We start from the raw sequence: 26,276 nt of genomic DNA, 5'->3' as shown, positions 1-26,276 counted from the left end.
GGAAGTTGATTTCATGTATTAAATATTTCTAATGTTTAATTGGCTCCCTTTACAAAATCCCTGGGCACATCACTGAGTATAACATATTTGTCTTTTTGTTACTTGACATCACTTTTCTGCCACTTTTGGCTAATCATGATGAAGTAACATACACGAATATGACAATTCATAGCTAAAATGTGTATGTGGGATTGGGAATGCAGGTTATATATTTTTAAAATATACCGCATGCTTATATGTTGCACCGTGTGCATAAATAACAAATACAGTAATAATTTTTTGTAATCCTCTCAGCTATATTGTCTCCATGATATACACAACTAAAGTTTAAAGCTTACAGACCACTTAAAAAATGTATAATAAGAGCACTGAGTATGACATGTTGAGAAATAACAAACATAACATGGGGATGTAAAAGGATGTAAAGTATTAGTACATTTCTTGCCAGAACTATCATCATAAGATAATAGTAAATTGCTTGTTAGGAATGAATATGAAAAAAAAGACAAAAAAGAAAAGCACAGATCAACTCTTTGTAACTAGTGTAACAAACTTCTCTAACTTAATCAATCAACAAAACAGATCACACATTGGTCTCTGGCTACCTTTCAAGGCAAATATACTACTACTGCAAATACAATACATAGTCAGATTAATATAAAACAAAGTAGTATCACAATGACAATTTGTACCGTCAAAACATCATCTGAATTGGCAAACGTTTATTCCCAGTCTCCCATTAAATTAAAGCCTGTTATAAAACCCTTGCAACCTCTCAGATACTAGTAATACTAGCATGTCTAGTAATACTAGCCTAATTACACAAGTTAAAGTGTGGGCTTCTGCAAGTTATCCACACTAATGTTTATATTTTTGTATAAATAAAAAACATTCTAAATAATTTATTAAAAAAACCCTAGCATCTAACACATCAAAACTCAGTACTTTTTTTTTGTTTGTGGTTTTGAAAAATATCTACCAGACTTAACTCAGCGCTTTGTATAACAGGAACCGCATTGACACAACAACTTAACATTCCCTCAATGGGGGCCTGTGAACATGACGCAGAAACTTAATAGAAGCAATATTAACCAATGTAACTGTGTCATTTCACACAAACGGAGATGCTAGGCTTACTATGACACAAATGTACAGATTCAATCCTGACAATTAATCATTATTAACCTGCTCTAATTTCATATATGTTACAGTATATATTATTAATAGTTAATACCTCAATACAGTTCTCACTATGAAAGCATATTTTATCAACTCTTTACATGAGTTATTAGTAACCAATGCCCATTACGTATTTTGTGTAATCAGCTTTTAATAACTTTGCAATGCTGTACAATTAACGACTGACTATAATTGTACAGCTCGCAACTGTTTACCTGATACTACTCTATACTATGCTGAAAAAAAAATGAAGCAACTACAAAAGACCTCTCCCAAATGGAGTGCAGCACTTCAGCTCAAATTCTACACAAGACATGGACAGCTTTTGAATGGTCTCGCTTTCCATGGAGTTTGTGTGTCCATGTAAAAACTGTTGTTTGGAGCATCTCATTCTCAGGCACTACAGGTATTTATTGCTCTGTTACAGTACAAATAAAATTTCTTGGCAAGACATTACCCTGGCCAAGAGAATATCATTCTACTTTGAAGCAGCAAAACTGAGAACATTTGCTGTTCATTATTGGCAAATTCTACATTAAAAACAAAACCTTTACTTAAGGCAACATTATTTTTGTCATTTCATATTATGGTATACCTAGATCAAATATATTATGCAACGTACTTCCGTTCAAATTTTGTAACAAATACAATGTTTAAGAATATTTCTGATGAACCAAGTCCATAACCAATGATGTGATCAATTTTCATTCACAACTGACACCAGATATCTCTTATAAGATCTCACATAGTTCACCAGGACACACAGCAGCAATAATCAGAAAAACCACAAGAGAATAGGGGTGCTGGGTTCGCAGTGGATAAAATACCACTGCAATTCAACTCTTTTCATATACTGTAATACAGGAAGACTAACACTCTACCAGTAAAATCCCTGCATCCACAAAATGACAGGGCTAATAATTTGTAATTGGCAACTGTTTATTCCCTTAGCCCAAACACAGCCAAAATGTGGCAAAATGAAATCCTATAAAAATAAAAAGCATATGATGGATTTTTTTACAACTGCAACTACAAGTTGGATTAGTTGTCAATAACACTGCACAAATTTATGGTTCCTTACAAACAAAACACTAAAAAGGTCATCTATAAAAATGAGTTACTACTCAACATGCTAGCTTTTTTTCTTTTTCAGAAGAAACTGTCTATATACAATTAATATATTGAGCCTTTGTTGTTAACAGAGTTATTAATAAAGGAACCAACTGACTATTTGCAATATTCTCAACAATGTGTAGATATAACAATATATAACAAGTTGCTATTTATCAAAAGTCTTTCCGGATTACTCTACTCTACAAACTGGGACCTTGATTGCCACTGGACCCACTACATTTTGATTTGAAAACTACCATTTGGCTAGTCAAGTTTGTACCTTAGCAAAAGAAGGAAAATGTAAGCTGTACATTGTACAAATCAATCTGCTAACCTTAGGTTTTTTGTAACTAAGTTTTCTAATTCAAATACTTGCTACAAGTTTATTTTCTAGAGATTGACATGTCTTGATGCCAATCAAATTAAATTTATGTATTTTACTTGCTATAGAATATTATCTATCTGATTAGATAAATAACATTTTCTAAATATGACTAACCTAGAATTAGCAGACTGACATCAGGATTATTTAGAACATGATGTTGCAATTTGGATCATTTTCTTTTAAAGCTAATGCAACAAATGTTCTTCTTTTTATTCCCTGTTACATTGGTTTTTGAACTCAGGCAGAGTTGTTTTATGCTATGCAATATTGCACACTATTAACACGTGCTTCTTTGTTTTGGCATCAACAGATAAATTTTCTCTCTCCTTAGAAGTACAGTCATGAGTATAACATTATGCCCTTATTGCATGCTAAATGCTTGAATTCTACCTATTGCTTTATTACATTTTTTCTTTCTTTCTTTTTTTTGGCAAGGCAACTAGGGTAAAAATGAGTGTGAAGTGCCTTACTCCTGATAAAATAGTCACAATGGTTATGATATTAAATTCAAAAGCTACAGCTAATCATGTAAATGTTGTTATTTCCCCTAAACTAACAGGTTACCTCAGGAGCTATATGGGCCAGTACAATGAGCATGGATATACCTACTTTTATCTTATGGCACATTCAAAATATGAACTGAACACCATAGAAACAAACTGAATGTTGGTTATATAACATAGATGCAGTTCTTGCACTCTTTTTATTCACCTCCCATATAATAGGCTCCTTCAGTCTTGTATGTTGAAGTTCAGTATATAAAGAACACAGATTGGTAAACAGTATGTAAAGGTACTACATTTCAGATTACCATGCTCAAGTGTTGTCAAATGGCCAAACATGCCAGATCTTGGATTGAATGCATATCTAATTCATATTTTGCAGACTATCAAACATTCACACTATAGTGTGTCATCAAGCTAGCATAGTTACAATATTATGCAACATTCTGAGGACACCTAAATTATTATTATTATTATATTATTAAAAAAATAAAACAACAATAAGTTTTCAGAAAGAGAGAGTACGAATTATTGCAGCCATTTTCACTGGATTAATATAGAAAGAACCCTCCCCAATGTATTACAATTTACTTGTCAAAAATGCCCTGCCACAGAGGTAATAACATATCACAGACACTACACACAACAAAGAAACATTCTGGATAACACTTGGCAACGTAATTCAGTGACTAGGACTCTGTTCAATTCAAATTTTAAAACTTTGGGTTTCAGTGTTAAATCCTTGCCATTTGGAAATATCTTTTCTCACAATTTAGTTACAAATTTGCTGTTTACTGATTTTTCTTAAATATTTGAAATGAATATATAAATATATATATATATATTGCTACAGTAACACTCATATACTGCATGCATTCCTCCATTTGTTTCCCCTTCTTCTGCTCTCTATTTTATTTACAGATATCCACAAGCAAATATTCAGTTGTAACATATATCCATCTTTTTTTTTCCCCTCTACTCATACACCAATACATGCATGCATGTACATATGCATACATATGAATGGTTATCTGATTAAAAGATTACAATGGCAGACTTTGTTTCAAAGAAATATGGCCTCCCCAATAGCGTAGTGATAACATCTTCGCCTTATAATCAAGGGGTCCCAAGTTCGATACTTGGTGGAGGTACACAGTGGTTTAGATCCCACATTAAACTGTAGGCCCAATCCCAATTAGTCTATCTGTGCATAACATGGACTCTAAACAAAACTCAAAGGAATATAACATTGCCACATGTCGCAAATGACAAAGATTAGTTCTGCATACAAATAGAAAATCTCAAATAAAACAGCAGCAACTTTGTTGATCAAAGTATTACGATTAGGTACAACTGTGTTCACAATTAATGCCATTAATATCTTCCAACAGTTGTTTCTAAAATTTTAACCAATTTCTTTAAAAATAACAATGCTATAACACAAAATAAATATATTATCAATGTAATTCAACTGCTGGTTTTAAACTTGCAATGTCATGTACTACAACATACATATTATATATGTACACTATTTTCATTTCTAGACGTGATTACTCTCTGTACATAACTTGTGGTGGTTATTTTTTTAAAAAAATCTATTAAATGAACACTAGAATTAAAAAATTCTATTAACATTGATAACAGATAACAAATGTCATGAACAGACTTAAGCAACATACAACTTTGGTGTTTACTCAAAGAGAAAATAGCATTAAAAATTGATAAAAATTCAAAGCAATGAAAGAATGAAAAGGAATAACAGTGTGAGTTATTCAAACATTATATAAGAGGCAACAAGTTTCCCCTAAAATTCATTCGTATACACTATACAGCAACACAAACAGATTAGCACATTGTTACAAGCAAAAGGTATACATTTCATTACAGTGGCATAAAAATAATAATTATTACAATTAAAAATAAATGTAAAATGTCCCTGCTATGCTAGCTTGTGAAAGACACCACTACATTCTAAAACAGGCTACAAGTCTTTGGTTACAAAAAGTAAATGTGGCCCTTTGTGATCAATAGGTCTGGCCTATGACACACCCTTCTTCTACTATTTGTAATTTGTGATGTTCACATAGCATACTACTTACTGTCTTCATATTTTAAAAGTACATATTGATGAACTGAGTTCATCATCCTGTAATAAAGACAATATATACAAACAAAGTCACATCACCAATGGCTTCAACTGAACTAGACACTTATCACATTCTGTTTCCAACTTCTCTTGGCTTCATCAATTTCCATACAATTTCATTTCTCGTTTTCCTAATAAAGTTTAATTTCTCTGCTGAAGTCTGGGTTGCAAGGGATATAGGATAATGTTTATTGTAAACTGTACAGACTGTAGTTTATTACCCAGAGAGCTGCTCATTATCGTGAATCACTTGTGCAAACTACTTGACTATTCATTATGGCCAACATGCACAGTAGGTCAATTACCACGAGTTGCCACTTCACATTTCTGCCTTCAAACTTGTCTCTCCTTCACATCCCCCTCCGATCATGGCATAAAATTGAGCAAAACCTAGCACTGAAATAAAACTTTAAGATGACTGTGACTTTGTTGGGGTTGATGGAGCACTGCTGGGGTTTGAGGCTGTCCTTGCTGGAGGAGTAGGCGTGGCCCCACCTGAACCGTGACCTCTACTGGAACTCTGGGCTCCAGCACCAGATGTAGCTGCAATTGCCTGGTTGCTTGCGTCAAGCCCCTCATTGTTATGGACCACCGGATTGAAGTATCTTTCTGTTGGTAACCAAGAACAGCATCAGTCTTCTGTTGGAGCAAAGAGAACACCACCCTTGCAACATATTACAGGACACAAGGACACTTTATGCAATCAAACTATAATATGTGTTCATTAAATGGGGCATGATTCTAAGTATATTACCAAACCCTAGATGTAGTAAAATATAAACATGACATTCATTCTGCTTCTATGCAACTGCAAACACCAAAGTATTATGTAATAATAATAATAATTAAAATATATATATATATATATATATATGTGTCAAGCAAGAAATTTTTAATTTGTTGTGTAGAAACTACACTTCAGTTTGATATACTGGGATTGAGTATTACCAGTAGTTAGAGCAGAAATTGTATATACGACAAGCAAAGGAATCATGTTTGGAACTCTTTATCATTCAAGAAGTATTATAATAAGTGATTATCTATATTTAACACTTTCTTGTTGTAATGGGGGAGGTAGATAATTATCTGCAATAATATATTACTAAATTTTAGTATAATTATGTGTTATTTGCACTATAACTGTTATTTAGGGCTGAGCTGATACCAGTGGTATTGGATTTATTTACCAATAATGGTGTTCTGATTGTTCGCAGTCTCTGCAAAAATGCCACCCAACACTTTCTCAGAGTCGAATTATCCTGGAGGTTTTGCAAAATTCTAAGATTACATTGATTTTGTGATTACATAACAGGTATTTTTATATTCTGATGTAATTTTTGAATATTTTAAAGCAAAACTCTGGTAAATTGATGCTTATAATTGGACTGCAATACTCACCCACTAATATTTTGAACAACTTTTAATTGTTAAAATTTTCAAGCATTGGTACCGGTATCAGTGGGAATAGGTTAAGAGTATTGGTATCAGTGTGGGAATCGGCTTAGCCTTATTGTTATTGTTGTTGTTTCTGCTGCCATTACAGTTTCAGTATAAAATGGTTGTTCAATACTGTATCCGAAACTAAATAGATAAATACTCTCTGTATACTAATGAACGCAACAACAGTTAAAGCATTCCACATGCTAATCACATTTCTGATCATGGTCACACTATGCAGGGCAATACTTCCTATGAAAATGTAAAGAAAAATAATACTGGTATATTCTATTTTACTACTACAAAATTATTTTACAAGAGTGTAGACAGATAAATCTGTAATCCAGTCACACTATTCTTCTACATGTGGTGTAATGGAACAGTACTAAAGTTACACTATGAGCTAGAACCATCTGGGATGCCTAAACGCACGGCCATGAAATTAGGCAGGTGGCAGAAGTTTATGCTACTGCCACATCAGAGCACAACCCCGTGTGTTCGGAGGTTTCAGAGAATGGAAGATCTCATTGTAGATTTGGTCTTTGTAATCCATGTGATACAAACCGACAGTATTGCTCGAAAGGTCAGGAATGACACAAAAGTGCACCAGAGAGAAGTCGGTGTGATGCTTGAACTAGGCAAGGCAGCCAGGTTGATATTGCCACACAATGCATGGGAATCAGCAACTTTTGTCCTGCTCTCGTTTTACTTTTCCCATATGTGGCACCAGCACACTTCTGCCCAACCACCTATGTTCATGGCGAGTGATTAGTCAATATTTTGAGAAGCAACGGTAATGACAATAATAGTAATTTCTTGTCCAACATATGGAATCAGAGTCCGTGCTCGAAGTCAAAATTCTTAGCTGGGGGGGATGCTTATGCCAATTATCCTAGCTGGGAAGATGAAGAGGGTAGCACAAGTGATTTTCTGGTAGTCTGCGAGACCTCGTGGAGCAGTGACAACAGCAGCCCTTCTGAAGAGGTTCACTCGGGAATGCATGGACCACTCTCCTTATAGCCCTGATTTTGCACCCAATGACTTCCACTTGTTCCAGCTTTAAAATGGACAGTCATGACTCTGTCACACTACCAAACCATGACATGGGTGTGGAACATGTCAGTAGCACCTTCCTTGTAAACAGGGTACTGAATTTTAAGAAAATGGCTTTTTCAAACAAGTTCAGGGATACAAATAAAAGACTCACAAAACTTATTTTCAGAAAATCCCTTGTATATTGATAAATCATGATGACTATTATAGACTATGCATAATATTGTCATGTGAGAACCAGAGGGATGTACCTCCAATTTATCAAATTTACAGGAGAGATGCATAATTAGGAATATATCTGGCTCTTAAAAAGAGTCAGTAAATTGGAGATAGGTGACTCCACCTTACTGCTAAGGATTGGAAGTAGAGATACATTGATCTGACTCCAGAGGTGATACATTAACACTAGGAGGACGGTGATTTCCTAACTAGCTATTAGGACGAACCCGTCATTTTGACGGGTACAGTTTTTCCATACAATATTTCTCACTGCTTTTATTCTGAAAGTGAAAAAACTCCTGTGTCTCTCTATTTCCTTTATCTTCACATCATTATAAATATTCATTACAAATTATGCCTCATGCAGTGGCTAATAGAGGGGCACAAAAGGAACAAAATATCTGGTCAGAAGGATCATGTTATTCATATTCAGTTAAATCATGGAAGACGTGGAGTTAAATTAACATTGTCAAAATTATAATGAAATATATCCATAAATATATAAATAAATCACCAAGGTGTGTATGTGTATTTCATGTATTTATTTAATTTATTCCTTTTATTTTTTATGGATGTATTTTATTTCTTTATGGTGTATTTTTATTTATTTTTTTAGTTTTTGTATTTGTAGAAACATTTTTCATTACCATTTAGATTACGATTCCCTTTTTCATTGATGGGAACTTTTGAAAAATATAATTACGTTATTCTATCACAATAATTAGAATCACATGAACACTCACTTGGAAATGAGAAAACCTTGGCCTCTGTGGCATAGTGGTTATCACATCATGCTGCAACGCCGGGGTTCCTAAGTTCGAATCCCGGCCTGGGCATGGATGTTTGTGAGTGTCCATTCATCAATTTAATAATATCATCACTCTTACCCATCTTCGCAATTAGCCAAAAGTGGCACAAAAGTGAAGTAAAATGAACTAAATCATTCGATAAAAATCAATACAAGAGGAAACATCTATCTGCCGACATTCACATGTATTGCCATCTTCTTGAACATCTTCATCTGAAGAATAATTGTAGACAAGTTTGTAAGTCGTATGTAATGAACATCTATTCTGGCATTGTCATTATCTACTCTGAACTCACCATATTCATCAACATCGTCCTCTCCCTTAGATTCGACATCTGACAAATCAAGCTACATCACGATCCAGTAAGCCAGGTTCGGGCAACATATTGGACACTGAACTGAGCCAAATAGAGTAAGCGAATAGATTACTCTAGATAATTCGTTGGCCTCTCTGAACTAACATTCAACTTGAAAATACATCCGTTAGACGAACAATAATGAGCAAATATGATCTAAGGTTCACTCACACTTAGAATACACTACTGCTAACAGATGCATCTACCTAAAAACTGTACCCGTCAAAATGACGGGTGATTGTACTTATGGTAGTAATCCAATATAATATCCTTTACACGTGAGATAAAAGTTTAACTTTTTACACAAGGGTATAGCATTAATATCTGTTAAAAAGTCAGAAAACATGGAAGCTGTGGAGAAAAATTAACATTGTCAAAATTACAATAAAAATAGGATCACTCGTCAAATTGATGGGTCCCGTCCTTCTAGTGTTAAACAAAACAGAAAACTGCATTTTTAGAGTTACGTTTCTCTGGTTTTCATACGACAATATATTCTCTCTCTCTCTCTCTCACACACACACACAAACATACAAACATATATCTATGTACATACATATACATATATCTGTATACATACACCAGGTTGTTTAGAAATAATGTATTTGTTCTTGGCAGCAGATTGTTTGAGAGAGAACATTTTTCAAACATTCAATTGCACACAATAGATGGAAAAATTAAGAGTGTACTTTGTAGGAAGTTTTCAATCAAATTATATCAGTATTTTCGTAAGAATTCAATATCTTAAGACATTTTTTAAAATTACTTATTATATAGTACTATAGTTATATTATACAGTAGAATTTCCTTTTAAATTTGTAAGAGTACTTGTCCATTGTCATTATACATTTTTTCTTATTCTACATTCCAATGACATTCTTTGAAATTATTGCAAAATATGTGAGTAAAAAGTATGTACGGTATTCACGGGTGAGAATGGAATATCATGTAAATATTTACTGGTAACAGTTCACTGAAAAAACCTGTTCCACATGTTTCAACTTGCTCATTTAATTTAAGGAGTAAAGATGAGAAGTACCAAAGATAGAACAAATTGGAAGACAGTAACAAGTGCTTAAGGAATGGCTTCTAATAAGTTGACAACACAGTGGTACGTAACTTATTTTAAAATATGTTAGTTATGCAGCGCTAATTCTATTTCTTAATTTGACTTTTTTAAAGGACCTTGGATGCAGCAACAGAAAATCTGAATGGTTTTAAAACACTGGATTTGCTATAAGTAGAGTACACATAAAGAATTTGACATAATTAGGTGTGAGATATACAAAACTTAATGCTTAGAAAAGTTGCATATTATGCTACATGTAAAAAAAAAAAATATATATAAGTGCTATATGCATGCAGGGTCTACAAAATGATGTGATCATTTATTATTTGGGTATGTGAAATACCAAGATGACCATAGATCAATTTCAATTGTCAGTGCCCACCATTCCAACATTTGAGTCAATACATTACTACCTAACTTTATCTAATGATTGGCAATAAAAACAGGAGATGAAAGATTCTACAAAATTCCTGAAAACACTCCAAGGCATCAAACAGCCACTGAGAAAGTGGCAGGCAGATCATGAATATTTGCACAGTCACTCTGCACATACATTGTTAATGCAATTTGTTTCATGACACTGGTTCACTGCAACAAAATGTCCTTCAAACCAACCCAAGTAAACTTATATACTGATAAAAATAGTAAAAAAATTGGAAGAATTTTCTATTATATTACTTGCTATTTATAGAAATATCAGATTGGTAAACTTAGCAGCAATTTTACCCATAAACCCATACTAATAGGGTACTGATATTTCTACCGCATTCCTAAAAAATCTATAGGAAGGAAGGATGCAGCAAACATTCACCAGACAGAATATGATGCAGATATTGTCATTGCATTGTCACATTCACAGTTGATATATGGATCTAATATAAGGTTTATACACAATAAGTTAGTGTATATGAGCTTTTGGGTTCAATCTCATTCCACAAATAAAAGTTCATGTTTTTGCATCCTCAAATTTTGGTATGTTACAAAAAAGTGGGTATTACACAGGAATCCCGAGTTTAGATTCCTGGATTTTACATTTTTCTGCATTATTTATTATTATAAATAAAAATAAGATCAACTTCTGTACTACTTCATCTGTAACTAAATGTATGTTTCTACATTCTACACTCCCAAAATGTCTAAAAATGATTTCTACATACTCATACAGTGGTACATACTCCACATACCCCAGGGTAGCCTGAACTATTCATATCTAGGGGTTAGGTGATCAGCTGGTGAGTCAAGTATCAATCATACTGGCCACAGAGGTGTTTAATCCTGCACATAGTAGCAAATATTATATAAAAGTTGTTATATATATATGCAAGATTAAGGGGGTGGGTGGGTGTTTCCTAGCTTTTGCTATCCCTTTCTGAAATGCAGTGACCACCACTGAGCCCACACATTCAACACTAAACTAGAACACTGTTTAAAACTGGTGTGATATATTTAAGATTACATGGTCAAGTTGAATAATACAGGGTTAGTCAAAAAGAAGGAGCAGATTTCAAAATGGTATTTCCAACAAGCAATACATGACAGAAACATAATCTGCACATCATTGGATAGATTAATGTTCAACGTTTTGTTGCATGACAATTGGTTTCGTTCGTGCACTAATAATGATTTTTTTTTCTCGTTGCAGGTAAATGACGATGCCACAGAAAAAGTCATTTAGTGTGCTAAAATTTGTGAAGTGTGAATCCATTGTGGAAGTGCAACGTGAACCCCGCCATAGATTCAACAAACAGCTACCTCATCATAAGCAAATTTCAAACTTGGAACTTTCCTCTATTCAATTATGTGCAGATTATGTTCCTGTCATGTATGGTTTGTTGGAAACAACATTTGGAAATCTGCTCCTTCTTTTCGACTAACCTGGTATATTACTGTATTACAGTGATACAACAGATATTACCTGCAGTTCCCTTAAATACATTCTTTCTTTGACACACTTACCATCATCCATGAGGCTACCAGTATTGTTCTCTGGATTGCTACCCGAGATGAGGGGAGTCATCATATTGTAGTCCTCATCCAAACTTATGAAGGGTGTATTCCCCCAACGGGGAATGGGGGTGGAGCGAGGAGTGGTCCTTGGAGTTGTAACTGGTGATGTGAAGAGACTGAGATTTGTTGGACTAATTACTCCTGACATGGCACTTACAGGGCTGATACTGGGGTAAGTGAATAACTGTAAAGAAAATTAACGTAAAAAGACTTATGTGACAAAAAAAAAGAAGACTTTACTATTACCTTCAAAAACACACAAATTTGGAGAGAGGGTAGAATAAAAATTGAAAAACAAGTCTTAAAGAGTTACAAGTAAAGTAACCTCACTAGAAAATTGGGCTGTGTTTTCAACTCACAATCTTTACTCTGAAGGTTCTAGTTTCAAGTCCTAGTGAAAGTATGGTATTTATTGTGTCTGTTCTTTTATCATCATTCATCATTATTCTTGTGATTTACCTACAGAGGTAGAAAAGTGCCATTACATAATAAAAATATAATACAATACAATATACCACAATATGTTGTTGAACATTTTTTGCTGCAGTTTGCAGTAACAATGCAGAAAACCGGTAACTGATAACTTCAGAGTTATTTGTACTTTTTCATATTTTATGTTGTGTGGCTGAATGATGAACAGTTGGTATTGATCATGATGAAAGGTACCTATGTCCAGGCCAGCACTATTAAACTGGAACATTCAGTAACAAGATTGTCAATTTGATCACTCAACCAACTAGAAAGTTGTAGTATATTTCATCCTATGGTTGTAGTGCTAAGTAAATGTTTAAGAATATATCAAGAAGGAATTGGTGAATACGACTAGCTTTAAATTCACTTTAGAGGCCCCAAGGCCACGAAGCTTCCAGTACCTGTTTCACAGAATGTGTTTTTTACTATGTGGAGTTCTAACATACAATAGCTATTGCCATACTTTCATCATTCCCCTAAATTATTTGAGCAGTATATTACACAACTGCCCTATTCTTCAAAACAAATTTTGTTAATTAAATAAGTCAATTGTTGTTAAAATACAAATATAGTTATATAAATGACCTTTGCAACTATTTACCAGTACACCATAAAAATATTGTTAAAATAAATACAATCAAAATATTTATCCATGACAACTAAGAAAATACTCAATCAAGAACATTGTATCAGAGGAAAACATCCAATAATAGTAAGGCTTATGAGAGACTTAAATAACTATAAATCAATATATGTTAATTGGAATTACCTACCGACCTGATTATTAAGTTGTACTAGAAGTACATGTCAGAAGTATTAGAAGGTAAATTTGGCCAGTTCTTTTTTTTAGGGAAAACTGTATCATGTACATGTATCTGGTAAGTAAAAACCTATTTTAAGTTGGTAATACATAATGTAGAACCCATTGTATAATGATAACTATCACAGGGAAGAAAAGCTAATTCTGTACCACTTATGTTGCAGGTAACTGAACATACCACCAACGCTCAGCACAGAAGAGTGAGCAAGAATTTCTGCAAGGTATGAGGTATGGAAACTAGTAGTTCAAGTCCAGCTTTGGTGGAAAGCTGAGAATGGTCGAAATTAAATGCTGAATCCCAAAATAATCAAAAAATATCACAGTAAATTGATGAGAACAGGTTCTGTGTTGGATGTGCACGTACTGGTCGACCGTCAACATCATGATCAGAAGAGAATGTTGCACACATGCAGGAAATGTTCGAAAGAAGCCCTAAAAAGTAAATCTGTCAGGCCAGCAGAGAGAAAGACGCTACATCATTGAGACTGTTTTGAGAAAGGAATTAAATTTCCGCTCCTGGAAGTCTCATTACATCCAATAAGTCTTTCCCAAGGACTGTGATCACCACATAGAATTTGCAGAAATCATGGCCGGATGGAAAGAAGATAATCCTATACCGATTCCCATACCTCACACCTTGCAGCTCTTCTGTACTAAGCGTTGGTGGCATGTTCAGTTACCTGCAACATAAATGGTACAGAATTAGTTTTCGTTCCCTGTGATAGTTACCATTATACAATGGGTTCTACATTATGTATTATCAAATTAATAATAGGTATTGACCTATGAGACATCCTGTATATGCAGAAATATTTACCATTTTTGCATATATTTTGCCCAACACAACATTATTACAACATTGCAAAAGTCACACCATTAATATTTGATAGTTTGTGAATCAATGCCCACCACGAACATCGGAACAAGAGGTGGAGGGACAATCTGCCCCACTCATCATTGATGGGAGACAGTAAGGTATTTTTGCCCCCACAGTCACATCCTAAAAATGAGACTATATTTTTTCCAACTTATTTTTGGTGTCGAAGAAATTTTGAGAAAACGAATGTGCACTCAAGTTTCCTCAAAAAGAAAGAACAAGAAGAACATGAAAGAAATCCATAAGCAGATTAGGAAATGGCAGACAGGTCTCTGCAAATCAAGTGCAACATTGGAATCATCTCCATGCGAATTGGCTGTTTCTGTTTCCAGTTCTATGACGCTTTGTTCCACAATCCTTTTTAAGGATTGTATTATATTTTACCTGTTTATTTGCAATAATTGAATAATAACGTCTGCTCCAAGAATGACTTAATACTGCAAAAACTGGCTGTTCACTGACGATAATGTAGTGGATAAAACAAGTATCTTGTCATTAAAGGTCCAGGGGTTGATTCCTGGGGAGAAGGGACAATTTCAGTGCTTCAGAACTATATATTCAGCCCCAATTAATCTACATGAATATAAAGACATCTTAAAATGAATTTTTCAAACCTGTATTATAACCATGCAGTGAGTAATGCACACCAAAACTCTTCTGAATTTGTAGGAATATTTAAAAACAGAAGTAATGTTGATTACAATTGAAAATATGAATAAATGTTATTCGTAAACCTTACAGGGCTGAGGACAACTGGAGAAAATGTAATAAGATCTGGGTCTGAATCTGTTTCTGTCCCTCATTTTACACATACTATAGCTCTTTTCAGTTGTTACGGCGTGCGCTCTAGAAGCTGGCAGGGGAAGTGGAGAGCGGGGAAACGACCTATCCAGCGCAACGAGACAGGCCGGTTAGAGAGAGAGACTGCAGCGTTGCCAGAGTAGCGGGAAAGGCGAGTTGAAATCGAAAGAACCATGAAATACAGACGTCCCATTGTTCGTGTATGGCCTGAGAATGCATATTATCCCCATCTTGTGGTCAGTAGAATACCGATAAGTGTATGATATCAAGGGTATACGTTGTAGGAATTCTTTCCAACTGTACCGAATGGTAGCTAGCATTGTCCATTACAATCACTGCGTCTTTGATATTCCTTTCGTCAAGCGTATCTAAAAACTGCAAAAACCACTGAAAACTAATTTACATGCCTGTAGAAAACCAGTGTGACTGGAACCTACGTGACAAACAATAATGCGCCCACCTTTACCCACGGGCACTTTTAAACCCCCTGTACCCTCTTTATTTTGCCAGATTTTCGTTGGAGCGTAATTCTGATCTATGTACGTTTCATCTAAATGAAATACCTATATAGGGCAAAGGTTCCTTATTTTTTAGAAGATGCATTTTTCTCAAAAACGTTACTCGGCTCTCTCCATCAGAAATCGTCTACCGTCATTGCTCTTTTTGTACTTGAACCCCATATACTTCAGTATCCTTCACAACGACGAAACTCCCCACTGAAAGCTTATTAATGTATGCAAATCAACGAAAACTTGTTCAGTGTTGGATATTCACCCTTTACATAATACCCGAGGATAATTCTTCTTGTTATATCTTTATCGCAACCGTCGATTGCCTTTGTGATACTGTTCCTTTTGATTCGTTTGCGCGGTGATTCAAGACTGTCTTTGCCTTCCCTAACAATATGCTGCACAGTTCGCGTCACAATGGAACAGCGAGAGTACAAATAAACGTAACATCACATGCCACATACACGTTTATCGAAGAAACAATGCAGTTAGGCACGACGCGACAACAATTACTCCCACGTATGTTATTCCTACATTCCGCTCATAACAAACAGGAATCAACACTGGGGCAAAAGACCATCAGCAACGCGGTGAATTGGCAACACAGCAACGTGCAGAACGAAGTTAGCGCCTGCAGCTTCCTCCCGCAACTGCCTAACTCTCGGCTCCACCGCTAGGTGGTCTGTTCTCTGGTTGGTCAGCGGCATGTTCCCCGGTCCCCACTTCCCCTGCCAGCTTCTAGACCGCACGACGTAAGAACTGAAAAGAGCTATAGTGTTACAACATTCAACATTAAATGTTTACGAGATACAAAATGCCTGACTTACATTGTTTCACTTAGTGCATGACTGCCCGAACTACAGTCCATGAGCCACATCTGTCCCACAATGTTTTTATTCATGTGGCCCACCTTAGTTCATACAAAAAATCAATTAGTGTATTATGTAAATGTAGTGTAGTATATCCCACAACCAATTGCTCAAATAGTTACTGGCTCTTCCCATAAAACGTTTGAGAGCTCTTGACTTTTAGTGTATTCATTTGTTGCATATGGGGTAACTTTATTTCTCAATATTTATAGTGTGTATGTGTGCTTGCACAAAGTATCAGGGGTGGTTTGGTTTTTCCTTGCTGAATCTTCAGAATTTGGTTTTCAGCATAAATTAAGAGTAAAAAAAAAACAGTGAAAAGTAATTGAACAGTTTGGCATCTTTAATCACACAAAAGCCATCGGCAGCACTCCAGAATGATTGTCCCCATATGGAATCTTACAACCTACCACACATGGAAGGTGAAGTGCTTTCTATGTGCCTACCAGTTACATTATCCCCTCTTCTAGAATATCAATGGGAAATTGAAACCAGACATTTTTATTTATTTCAGTTCTTACGTTTATGATTCCAAAAAATTAACATAATAGCAGTAAGTCCACTTTTAGATTCCTTGATTTTAAGTAGTGTCAATAAAGAACTTCTTGCAATTAAAACATTATAGCACTTATGATATTACAGCTTTGAAAAAGCATCCTTTTTAATGATTTAAACAATTCAATGTTTGTATACATACCAAACTGCCTGCAAGCAAGAATTGTGACTTCTGTGCTTGCATCTGTGATATTTTGAAATGGGGCAGAATGTCTTAGGTTCGAATCCTGGGCAAGGCATGAGTATGTTATTGATTGATTTGGTGTTTTAAGTCCACTTTATGCACAGTAAGGCTAATCGAGACTGGGCCTACAGTTTAAAGTGGGATCCGAACCACTATGTGCCTCCACCAGGTATCCAACCCGGGACCCCTTGATTACAAGGCAACGACGACACTACCATTGTGCCATTGGGGAGGCCCTTGAGTATGTTATTGTTGTCATAGTATTACCTACTTCATGTAATCATCATTCATTTTCAATATTGTGATTAACTCAAGAAATATAACTGCAATGTCCAATAACTAAAATTGAATAAGAACAGATTATGACTTCAATAGAATTTTCCTGGATATACATATATCAGGCTAAATAAATAGACTCTTGACATTCTTATGAGTCACCGAAAGCTTGGAAACATCCTCACAGCTACCCTGTTTTTTGCAGTTTCTCCCTTTCTATTTTTTCCCCCTTGTATGATGTTTTTAGATTTTTACTTCCCCATCTTATTTCTTCTTGCTTACATCCTTTCTTGCTGATTATTTCTTTTACTGCCATTTTTCCTTCGTCTTCTCCTTTGTTCTCACTCTCTCAATCTGCTTGATTGGCAAGAGAGAGAAAACTGACAATTTCACTAACCAGCACAAAATCAAGTTTATTAGAACAATGGTAGGTCAATTCCTTGCTGTGTGACAATGACATAATCCCAGCCAGAAGTGAACATACAGGAGTCTGTACGTCAGTGCTACCACTATACAATCAGGGAGGCCCCAACATATAGAGTGATGCTATAAAATTGCTGAGGTGAGCTATTTGTCTCCTATTTTAGTAACATGTGGTCTAGAGAAGTATGGGCAGAAATAGAAGCTCTGGCAAGATAGTGAAAGTAGTGTTTTCATCTACCATCTTGTGGCCAAATAAATGCCCTAAAATTATTAAGTATAGCGCTTAACATGGGGGAAATTGGTTTATCATTCGCCATCTTGAAACACATCATTCGATTTTATTTGAATGAAATACAATATACATTGGAGCTTTCCAGTGCTCCAACGTTCTCATTGCATGCACAAATTTATCTAAATGACTTAATTTATGGCTGTTGCAATCGTCCAACAATTTGTGACAAAAAAACAGCTCACAGCAGGAAAATCAACCCTGCTCATTTTTCGTTGTGTTTCCTTGGCCCCATCCATTGTGTTCTGCCAATTTCTCATGGTAAGACATGTGCTCTCCAACACAGAGCTGCTTGTTTTAGTGTTATTTTAGCTAGTGCACTTTTAAAAAAGGAAAGAAGACATAGATTCTGGTCATTAAAATGTTTTTTGCAACAAGAATTATAGTCATATAAATTTGTTGAATGAGTTAAGACTGAATGACAGAGAAAATTACAGAAACTATTTACACATGGATGAAGCTTGTTACATCTAACTATTGAAAAAAGTGCGACATCTAGTTAAAAAAAGACACCAGATTTAAAAAATCTATTAGTGTTCATGAAAAATTCAGTGTCACATTATGCTTCCTTGTCATGGGGAAAAGTTACAAGGATTTGAAATGCTCGTGCACCATTGCACGACACACAATTGGATGAATCATCCAGGAAACATGCCGTTTAAATTATTTTGTTCTGAGAACAGAGTATTTGATGGTAAGTGGTTCATTACTTTTGCATGCACGTATTTTTCTAGGTCTATTATAGCCATATTACAAATAGGCACTCTTCATGAACAAAGAAGCATCTTGCAATATGCAATATTACTAGTACTGGGTTTGAATCCCATATGACATGTGGATATTTGTGTGATGTAGCAGAGTATGATGAGCATGATGACACCATCTATCCATTTTTGCAATTTAAGATCCTGGGTTTGAATATCGGATAAAGTACACACTCATACATTTCATGAAATCATCATAATTTTCCATCTAGGTTCCAGCAGCAAAATAACTTGGGGCCTAACTTTTGTGGAAGGAGGAGGAGCAGGACACATACATTAGGTTCCAAAAGGTTAACAAAAAATACCTATAACGTAAATTTTACTAAACCTGGAAATTTGGGGAGAGGGGAGTACTCCCCTTAGCCTAACCAAGTTACACCTAATGGGTTCTTGAATCCCACCCAATACTTTCGAGTATGTATTTGTATATAGCAGGGCCGTACCAACCAGCATGTGTATGCTGATATGGCTGTAGCCCCTCCCCCAAATAAAAGAACAAAAAATTGTAAAAGCACTATGATATGCAAGGTATAGGAATATGCATGTATTAGGAATAAATTATTAAGGTATATATATAGCTCAGAATTTTTTTTATGAGTCGATGAAAGTACGTGTGTCTGTGAAGAACAATAGTTGGTTATATTAACCAAAAATGTAGTTTTTTTATTCCTATGTGTGGATGTGAGGTAAGCTTTGAATAAAGTACTACTATGCCATAGTAAAAAATGTGGCTGCTGGCTTTACAGTCCCCATATCTAACAAGGATAGCTTGGTTTCAACAAGCATTTACCCCAAAACAACAATTGTGATATCAAACAATTAAAAATTAAACACACACACACACACACACACACATGCACGCACACATACATGTGTAGATAAACACACACTCTACAAGAAATCATTAAAATCTCTCTCCCAACACACATTGGAAATTAATTTTTCAAATACCACACTGATTACAATTAATCTAAATAGGTAAAAATGGAATGTTAAATAAATAAAATAATACATACAATATTTATAAATAATAAATTAGTTCCTGATGCGGTATAATTATAATTAACATTGAAATGTCGACAAAAGTAACAACTATACCACGTATCGAACAAGTTCATCATTTATAAATAATGGAAGATGTGGTAACACAAAGAATTTCAATATATACAATATCCATTGTCACCATCACCTTGAGGGTACAAATGTAATAGCAGAACTGATAGATCATTAGAAATAATTAAATAATATTCTGTCTCCACTTTTATTTAAACCTAAATACAACAACAACAACAAAAACTGCAAAAATAGCTATCGTGGTATCAACTCATTACTATATAGTCACAAGTTGAAGCTTGTTCATCTGTGTTGATAAGAGCACCGCTTTTCATTTCAATGTGTTCAGCAAGTTCGTTGTTCCTCTTTGGAATGCATATTGATGTGTCAGGGGTCAAAGATTGTAATTCCCCAAAAAACAAGACATCAGATATGAGTTTCTCCGATATAATACGTTGCATGTCGGCAAACTTGCTCATTTTTCTAAGTTTGGAAGCAATTGTCTTTCCAAAGGTATCAAATTCATCTTCCCCACTTCCTGATCCAGGTGAAGTAAGTTGCTTGCATGTGAGCATCAACAACTCATCACACGTATCCCGCTTACACTTCTTGAAGCTTGTTGCCACAAGAGGAGAAATGGGTGGGAACATTGGTGTCTCCGGTGATTGCTGGTCACTAGGATATTGTTTGTCTTCTAGACTGCTAACTTTGGTATCCTACAGAGTAAAACAAACACCAAATTAATATTATGCTTTGTGGCAGTGGATCATAATTGATACTAACAAGACTACACCTACAGCCAGCATAACCCTCTGTGGGCCTTGTGTTGTGTCCTGTGTGTGTGTGTTTGTGATTGTCCCTTCATCAATTTCATCGTATCACCTTTCATCCTCATCATTGCAATTAGCCAAATTGAAAAGAAAAGCAAAGTAAAATACATCAAATCAACCATGATATTCCACATAGCCCATCACAAGGGTAGATTTTCCATGGTAAAATCAAAAGCTTTATTATTATTATTATTATTATTATTATTATTATTATTATTATTACCTCTTCAGTCTTTAACTAATTTGGAACATCTAATTTAATATCTTACACAATTGTTCTCAATATTTTCTGACAATGTATTGCAGCTTATTTACATATCATCCAAATGCAAAGGAGTTTACAATTTTCCAGGTGACCGTAGGGAGGCACCATGAAAGTTTAAAGAGCAACTATTTGTGCTGTGTAGAGCCGCAGTGGTCTAGTAGGTAGGGCATCTGACTGCTGCATGGGAGACCTGAGTTTGATTCCCAGGGTGGGTGGTCTAAGGTTGGAATTTTTCTGGCCTTGTCCCCACATAAAGTGGCTCTGGAGCTTACCCAACCTCAAATCAATGGGTATCTGGGGGGCTACCCTGGGGGTAAACGTGACCGGAGCATGGTGCTGATCCCATCAACTCCAAAATGGCCTATCCCCCACATCCCCTAAATGTGCCTTCATGACATTGATGCTAAATGCATGGGGAACTTTACCTTACCTTATTCACGCTGTCCTTTACATGAAATGATGACATTTTTTTTTAGTTTTCCTTTCCTTTTTGAAAATATTAACATGTTACAGGCAACGTCAAATGGTTTGTATTTCATTTAAGCTATAAACTTTCAATGCTGTTAAGAGTTTATATTGTTAGTAACTTACAATAATAAACTAAAAACAGAGACACTTTTATGCATATGTGTGAAAGTGTGGGTGTAGTAACTGAGCCAAACCAGATGTCATTGCAGTGGAAATCTTGCCCCCACCCCTAAAAATGGAATTTTTACAACTGGGTGGGAACTGTTGATGGAAAACATGTAGAAATCAATAAGCCTCCTGGGGGAAGATTCTATTCTATAACGACAAGAACTTTTTAGCACTGTGTTAATGGCTATAGTAAAGGCTAATTATGAATTCATTATGGTTAATGTGGGGGGAAATGGAAGAATGTCTGATGTTGAGTGTCATTCAAGAAATTGTATTTAATAAAAGGATTCTGGCAGACAAGCTCAAATCACCACCAAATAACAACATGCCTTTCCATTTGTGCTTGTGGGCGATGAAGCTTTTTGCATTGCATACAAATTATTTGAAACTATTCTCAAGACAAAACTTGAATGATGAAAAGAGTATTTAACCACAGGCTGCCACATATGCACAGAGTAGTTGAAAATGCCTTTGGGATTTTGTTCTCAAGATTTTCCAACTTTCAGAAGCCAATATATCTAGATCATTCTAAAGTTGAAGACATTGTGTTTCCGACAATGACGACCTTCAAGAGCAGATGTTAGAGTTTGAGGATGTTGAGCATGATGTGGTTGGGGGGGGGGGGAGAGTGGAGAAATCAATGGGGGAGGGGGAGAGTGGAGAAATCAAAGACAAGTGCTTGGATTACAAGTAGGACTGAACAGACAGAAAGCTGCAAGCACTAAAGAAGGGAGAATTCAGAATATGAAATAATTTTGCAATGAAGCAAGTACCTTGGCAGAACAATATTCTTCAAAGGATGATAACATGACATGCATTGTTGTAATGTGAGTATATACACTATGTGGCCAAAAAATCACCGGACACCCATTGCTGTTGGTTTTGAAGGCAGCAGTCATGTTATTAATAGGATGTCAAACCTCCCTTTGCTATAATTATAGTGTTTACCCTTCAGGGCAGGCTTTCCACAAAGTTCTGGTAAACTGCTGGTGGAATTTGTTTCCATTCTTCCTGTAGATGGTGAATAGTTGACGTGTGTTTGTTGGTCGAGTGGGTTCAAGTCAGGGCTTTGGGTGGGCCAATTGAGTGCTTCCACCTGATTTTCTTCAAACCACAACGTGTGCACAAGAGCATTATCATGTTGACACAAAAAAGAAAAGAGCCTACTCCAAACTGTTTCCACACTGTGGGAAGCATGTTATTGTCTAAAATACTTGGTAAATGCCAGATGTCATTGATCCATTGATTAAAACTAAGCATCCAGGTCCAAACCAGGAAAAACATCCCCAGACCATTAACTCGCCTATTTCACTATTGGCACAACACACTCTGGCATATGCTGTTCGCCAGGCACTCACCAGGTCCACACACGTCCATCAGACTGCCAGACCATGTACCGTGACTCATCACTCTATAAAACTTTCTTCTAATGCTGCATATTCCAATGAGGGTGTTGCTTGCATCACTCCAAATGACATTGGGCTTTAGTGCTTGTGATCAGTGGCTTCCTAACAGCAGCTCGATAATGAAAACCAAGTTCTATCATCTCCCAGCTAATAATTCTATCACTGGCCTCTGCACCTGGGCTGCGACAGAAATCTTTTGCAATCATAGGTAAGGCACGAGTCTGATAATTGGTTTGCACAACATGCTTCAGAGTTTACTGGTCCGGACTTTGAAAATCTATATGTCTATGGGAATAAAATCAATTTCAAATGGGGGAAAACCCCCTGGACCTACCAGAGTGATGATTGGGTTCAGTGCTTCTATGATGTTTCCATTTGCCAATGATATCACTGACATGGATCGGGGCACATTTCATTGCTGAGAAATCTCTCTTATGGAATGTCCGAATATGGATCCAACAATCATGACCCGTTAGGAAGCACACAATTCTCTCAGTTTACTTATTGCGACAGCAAAGGTGTGTAGAGTGTTCTTGCATTTGTGCCGTCACTTATATAGTGTTAGTCGAGTGTGTTTATGTCATACTGGACAAGTTCACTTGGAGCACAGGTGTGTCCGGTGACTTTTGGTTATATAGTGTATGTCAGACCTATACCCAGAATATTTTTGGAGGGTGCATATCCGAAAATTCGGAAAATGGAGAAGATATGAAATGCCGTTGGATTATTATATGTGACCACTATGGTAGTATTGCAGCTAGATGTACAACTGTAGAGATGCAATATTATGGTCTAAAGTAACAGAAAAAATTCAACTCACTGGTAGACCACCTTGACCCGACAATCAGCAACACAGTTGCTTACAGACAAAGGTTGTCATATGGCAAACAACTTGTTGCTTATTGCTTACATTTAATTCTCAAAAGTATATGAATAGCATTGTATTTTGCAAATTAACAATACTTTCAATTTTCCTTTTTCTTTTTTTTTGTACCAGCACCACTGAACAGCCATGATAATTAAAGAAAAGAATATATTTATAAATGAAATGATACACATTAGCAACAATTCTTGTGTCTGAATGTGAGTTACCCCCAAAAGGGAGGGGGGGAGGACATTTTCTCATCATGACTTATAAAGTTGCCTTCTTGTACCCAAGATGCTGGGCCAACTTTAGAACAGAAAAGCAGACACACTACCATTCCAGACAACATTAACTTTTGTGTATCTCGAGGAATTTTGCATCTATACCAAGAGGAGTGTTTTCACTGACCTACAGTACTAACTCGTAGTTGAACAGAAGCCAGGTTAAAGATTTATGTGTACAATGACATCTAAACTATCACTAAGTTGACATACAAGCATAAAACAATAAAGAAATAAATGAAATTGGAGAAAAATGATATTATCAAAAAGCACTACTTAAACAAAATTATACAAAATTGTTCTTTCTAAGCATTAATTATCTACAATAAAACAGAATGCCATTATTTACCATTTACAACAAAATTTTTTCTTAATGATTTCTGAAGATGTATTTACTAGTTTAGCATTTAAAAACAACTCCCTTTTCGAGTGCAAATCACTCACTGCAATCTGCACAGCTGTTTACTCTTACAATATTTAACAGTAACTATGATTGCAAGGAAACAACACAGCAGGCTCAAACAAGGTTAAGAGGAACTTGCTTGCAGTGTAATTTTTCTTCATCATGCTTCCAAGAATAAAAAGAAACTTCATAAAAACATGGTCATAAAGCATATATGTTATTTTTAAAAAGGGTGATAGACTGCAGTTTGAAAAAAAAATTGGACAGGGAATTAAAATATGGACTCTCCCAACTAAATTGGGATGTCTGGTAACCTTGCATTTATGGTTATGAAACAAAATTACCAAATGTTGCAGACTGCAGACTTCTGGAGCCTGCCTCTCTCCACAAACAATCCATTAATTTATGCAAGGACACAATTGAAATTCTTGCAAAATCTGAAAATTAGTCAATGTTATTTTCATAGGTTTTTATAGGTCAACATAAAAATAGTTCATAGTTAATTGGGGGAGGCAATCTCCCCTTACCCATCCCCCCTTGGGTATGGGCCTGATAGGAACCTTCATTTTTTGTTGTTACTCCCCTCAGATCAGTGTTATATCTTTGATTGTTTTGTTGATCAAAATTCAACATTTTTGTTTAACACAGGTTTGTCCATACATGTAAGAAATGTGTATCATAAAACTTTGGTACCAAGTGAATCATTTCAGCAAAAAGTAGTATAATGCTCAATGACACAACTCTTTTGCCCAAATGTAATGCAATACTTGTTTCTAGAAATCATACCCTTGAGAAGTTCAATGCGACAAGCATTCTAAAGTGTGTAAATACTTTATGCAAGTCCCTGTAATAATTAAAGTTTTCTACCAGGTTTGCAGGAAGTTCACTCTAATGACATTCTAAATTGCATGTTTTCAATGCATAGTATGATAATAGTAATAATTTCTGTATTTTCTAAAATTAAACCATATTTACCTGTGAAAAATTCTGAGTTTCTTCTCCATCTTCTTCATCCATTGAGTTTCAGCTAGGGCAAAGCAGTTCCTGGCCCACTGTTCATAGTAGCATATCAAAATACCAGAGGGTGGGTTTGTAAATATCATCAGCTCCAGCGTCTCATTTTTGCGAGTTGATGACTTTTTTATATTTCTTCCAAAACGTTGTTCAGAAGGAATTAATTTTCTTCACTGCAAACTCCTTTGTTGCACTCGGTTTCACTCCCTGACACATATCACTGACACGTATCATAGCACTGATTACGAAAATCGGTCCAAAACCCGCAATTCATTTTCAACCACCTCAACGAAACACCGAAAAAACAGGAAAGCAAACTTGGCATAGGCGTGACTTGCGCAGCCTGTAGCAAAACTTTCAAATGTTTCGAATGCCAGAATCTTGGGGAAAAACTGAAGGAATCTTGTAAC

General features: G+C 35.5%; 1 protein-coding gene across 12 annotated transcripts in view; it reads right to left on the bottom strand.

Annotated features, from left to right (window-relative positions):
- Positions 1 to 279: 279 nt before the first annotated feature.
- The window catches only part of NfI (Nuclear factor I), a 436,655-nt gene continuing 410,658 nt past the window's right edge, over positions 280 to 26,276 (bottom strand). For 10 of the 12 annotated variants that reach the window (XM_083117283.1, XM_083117282.1, XM_083117284.1 and 7 more), the window contains one exon: positions 20,370 to 20,882. In XM_083117283.1, coding sequence (XP_082973409.1) covers positions 20,433 to 20,882 — 450 coding nt within the window. In that variant the 3' untranslated portion in view covers positions 20,370 to 20,432. Of the gene's footprint in view, positions 5,966 to 12,224; positions 12,460 to 20,369; positions 20,883 to 26,276 lie in introns of those variants that run through there. The other 2 variants (XM_083117280.1, XM_083117288.1) reach the window with 2 other exon arrangements.

The sequence above is a fragment of the Lepisma saccharinum genome, chromosome 2 (genome assembly GCF_977018435.1).
Source record: "Lepisma saccharinum chromosome 2, izLepSacc3.1, whole genome shotgun sequence".
Classification (NCBI taxonomy): Eukaryota; Metazoa; Arthropoda; class Insecta; order Zygentoma; family Lepismatidae; genus Lepisma; species Lepisma saccharinum.
The sequence above is the reverse complement of the archived record's forward strand: the minus strand, read 5'-3'. Positions and strand labels throughout refer to the sequence as shown.